This window comes from Epargyreus clarus, unplaced genomic scaffold, assembly GCF_041222505.1.
Source record: "Epargyreus clarus isolate Ecla_fem2 unplaced genomic scaffold, WU_Ecla_fem_2.2 ptg000013l, whole genome shotgun sequence".
Taxonomy (NCBI): domain Eukaryota; kingdom Metazoa; phylum Arthropoda; class Insecta; order Lepidoptera; family Hesperiidae; genus Epargyreus; species Epargyreus clarus.
The window spans coordinates 5274094-5277958 of record NW_027332221.1 but is presented as its reverse complement, the minus strand read 5'-3'; the positions used below and the strand labels follow the sequence as shown (position 1 = coordinate 5277958).

Sequence of the window (3865 nt, the reverse complement as noted above, 5' to 3'; positions counted from 1 at the left end):
CGACTACAAAAAAAGCTTTCGACACTGTGTCACATTCAAGCATATGGAAGGCGCTACAGGAACAAGGCGTGGAAGACGAGTACATGAATATAATAAAAAGTATATACAAAAACAACAGAGGTAGAGTCAAATTAGAAAGCGCAGGCCCAAGCTTTCCGATAGAAAGAGGGATTCGACAAGGCGACGCAACCTCTCCGATGCTGTTTATTGCCGTTCTAGAGTCAATAATAAGAAAGCTGGACTGGAAAACTAGCGGAATAAACATAGCCGGAAAATACTTGAGTCATCTACGATTCGCCGACGATTTGGTGCTTCTGTCAGAATCTAGCTCACAATTACAGATAATGATTCATTCTCTAAATGTCGCAAGCAAAGAGGCGGGCTTGGAGATGAACCTCACAAAAACAATGTTGATGACAAACAGCTCTGAAAAGAAAATATCTATCGACGATGAAACATTGAAATATACAAACAAATATACATACTTAGGCAAACAAATCAGCTTTGAAAGTGACAGCAACCAACTAGAAATCGAGAGGAGAATCCAAATGACTTGGAACAAATACTGGAGCTTACGAGAAGTATTTAAAAGTAATATGCCGGTAAATATAAAAACAAAAGTAATGTCCAGCTGCTTGCTACCATGTCTAACCTACGCTTGCCAGACCTGGAAGCACACGAGCAAAGTAAAGAAAAAAATTACCGTTTGTCAAAGAGGTCTAGAACGAAGCATGTTAAAAATCAAAAGAATCCAGAAAATACGCCATACAAAAATAAGGAGCATAACTAATGCTACAGACGCACTGACCTATACACGCAAGCTGAAATGGAAGTGGGCAGGGCATATAGCGAGACTGACAGACGAGAGATGGACAAAAACGGTGACTCTATGGCGAGGTCCGTGGGGGAAACGTCAAAGGGGAAGACCGCTTACGAGATGGGAAGACGATATTCGCAAAACAGCAGGGCCAAGCTGGATACAAACAGCACAAGCCAGAGACACTTGGGCTTCTTTGGAGGAGGCCTACACCCGCGGAGGGGTTCTTGTAGACTAGATTATTTTAAATTATAGAACAATTAGAAAGTAGCCTAATTTGTTACATGGTTAAAATTAAAAACTAAATATTAAATGCATTAAAAATATTAGATTAGATTATTTTAACTCATAGAGCAATTTGAAAGTGGTTTAAACTCTTGAGAAAAAAAAGCATTGTTAAAATTAAATATTAAAAGCACAAAAAGTAGTGATAAGATAACAATTTAAGCATTTAACTAGCATTAGGACAAAACTCTGTTACTTTTTACAAGAAATAAAAGGCTTTTTTATTTTTATTTTATTTTATTTTTATTCTTTCCAGTTATACAAATGTCATCTAAAAACACAACTGTATTTTCTAACCCTTTAAGCGTCTCTTCCATAATTTTTTGAAATTTTTGCGGTACGCAACTCAAACCGTAAGGTGTCCGTTTAAAAATAAATGTTCCTATATGCGTCGAAATCGCCGTGCATGCTTGCGAATCCGGGTGGAGAGGTACTTGCATGTATGCAGTTGTAAGATCAATTTTTGAAAACTCTTGGCCACCGCTCAAAGCTGCAAACAATTCCTCGATACGGGGCAGAGGATAATGGTCAAATTTTAACTTCGGATTAATGGTTGACTTATAATCCCCACAAATACGAATCTCCCCCGACGGTTTAATTACTGGAACAATCGGTGTACCATAGTCCGAATGTTCCACCGGATAAATAGATCCTTCATTCACTAATCTATTTAATTCCTTCTCCACTGCGGAACGCAATGCTAACGGCACGGGACGAGCGCGTATAAAAACCGGTTTGTTATCTGTCAGCTGTAATCGAATTTGCTTTTTACATTCACCTAACTTACCCGTAAACACTGAGGAGTATTTATACTTTAACTCGTTGATAAACCGATCGCGATATTCATTATCTGAAAACTGTGTTATGCTATGTATGTTACATAATTTGTTTATATTAAATCTCCGAATCCAATTTCTACCCAATAATGGTCGACCTCCATTCTTTATAACATATAATTGCAAATTTTCCTGGTAAGTATTATCTATAGTTGCGTTAACTAATAAAAATCCGATCGGTTGTATCTGCGAGCCCGAGTATGAACATAGCTTAATATTATCTTTTGTAATCTTATACGACGAAAACAGAGAATTATAGCAATCCTCACTAATAGCCGAAATTTTACTCCCAGTATCTAATTCACATTTTAGCAATTTATCACCTATTTTAACGTCAATGAAATAAGGTCTATCTCCACTAGAAACCGCACGAATGTTGTACATTTCACTTTCAGAATCATTCTCCATGAAATTATGTCTTTTACCGATATTACTATTAATTGGCCCCTTACACATTACTTTCAAATGTCCCTTTGCCCGACACAAATCACAATTATAGTGCTTAAAACGACACTTATCTGCCCGATGTGATTTACCACATCTCCAACACTGCAAGGGCGGCGCGGCCTGCGGCCCCGGCCGGCGACCGGCCGCGCCGCGCAGCGCGTGCAGGCCCTCGCCCGCCGCCGCGCCGTCGCCGCCGCCGCTTCGCTCGCCGCCGAGCGCCCTCGCGCCGCCTGCCGCCTCCCTGCGGCCGAAGTTCTCGGAAAGTGCACCGCCAATGCTGCTGCGGCCGCTCATTCTTTCCACGTGTTTCTCCGCAGCCTCCAAACCGAGAGCTAGCTCCACCGCCTTTTTATATGTCAAGTTGGAATCGAATAGTAGTCGCGATTTTATTTCCGTGCTACATAACCCGGTCACGAATTGCTCACATAGATTTTCTTCGAGATATTGGCCGAAATTGCACGTAGCCGCTAAATGTTTTAGGTGTTGCAAGAAGTCTCCAATAGATTCACCCGCATTTTGCTTGTGCTGACGGAATATTTCACGCTCCGCATATTTCGAACGTTGGGGTTCTAAATGTCTCTTTACTATTTCGACTAATTCCTTGAACGATTTATCTTCCGGGTTATTTGGTGCACACAAATCACACATCAAATTATATGTTCGATCGCCAACTAACGTCACCAACGTGGCAACCTTATGCGAATCCTTTATATCATTAAGAAGAATAAATTGTTCCACCCGACGAACATACAACGACCACTGGCCCGAAAACATATCAAACGGTTCAATTTTTCCGTACGGCATGATTATTTAGATTCACACGCGTTAACAAAAGAAATCCCGTAATCGTCGCCAATGTAGTGTACGTCAATTAAACACCGCGGTCAGTTGCTAACTAACTTTTATTGTCTACCTACATTCCTTTATACACTACGATAGATTTCTTAAAAATACCAAATTTCACTCTGGCCTCATTCTGTTTAAGGAAAAACAGGAATGGTGGATCATGCATATTAGTGCGAAACGGTCTTAGATTTAGAATAATCGATGATATAGAACCTTATAATATTGTGAATATTATAGAATGTTGTGCAATAAAACTCACAGAGCATAATATAATAATCATTTGTACGTACCGATCACCCAACAATAGTTCGTCAACAATTAACATGTTTTTTAATAGACTAGATTCAATTCTTCACAAATTATGTTTTAAAAATAATAAAAGAATCATATTATGCGGCGACTTCAATATCGATAAATTAAAAAGAAATAAAATAGCAGTACAATTTGAGCAATTATTAAGCACATACAATTTAAAACTATGTATTGACGAACCGACACGATTAAGCAGTAAAACATGTATAGATAATTTTGCACATAATATGCGTAATTGTAAAAGTTCTATATTAGAATTAGCCCTATCAGACCACACTGCTCAGGCCCTACAGTGTCCGGTTAAAAAAACTTTTACCTTTAA

At 39.0% G+C, this 3865-nt stretch overlaps 1 protein-coding gene across 1 annotated transcript; it reads right to left on the bottom strand.

Moving 5' to 3' along the window:
• Window positions 1-349: 349 nt before the first annotated feature.
• Window positions 350-3191, bottom strand: LOC140746764 (uncharacterized). The gene is made up of 2 exons (XM_073078861.1): window positions 2475-3191; window positions 350-426 (listed from the first exon to the last, which is right to left on the bottom strand). Exons 1-2 carry the CDS (start codon window positions 3187-3189, stop codon window positions 350-352), a joined length of 792 nt encoding a protein of 263 aa, XP_072934962.1. The 5' UTR covers window positions 3190-3191.
• Window positions 3192-3865: the final 674 nt, after the last annotated feature.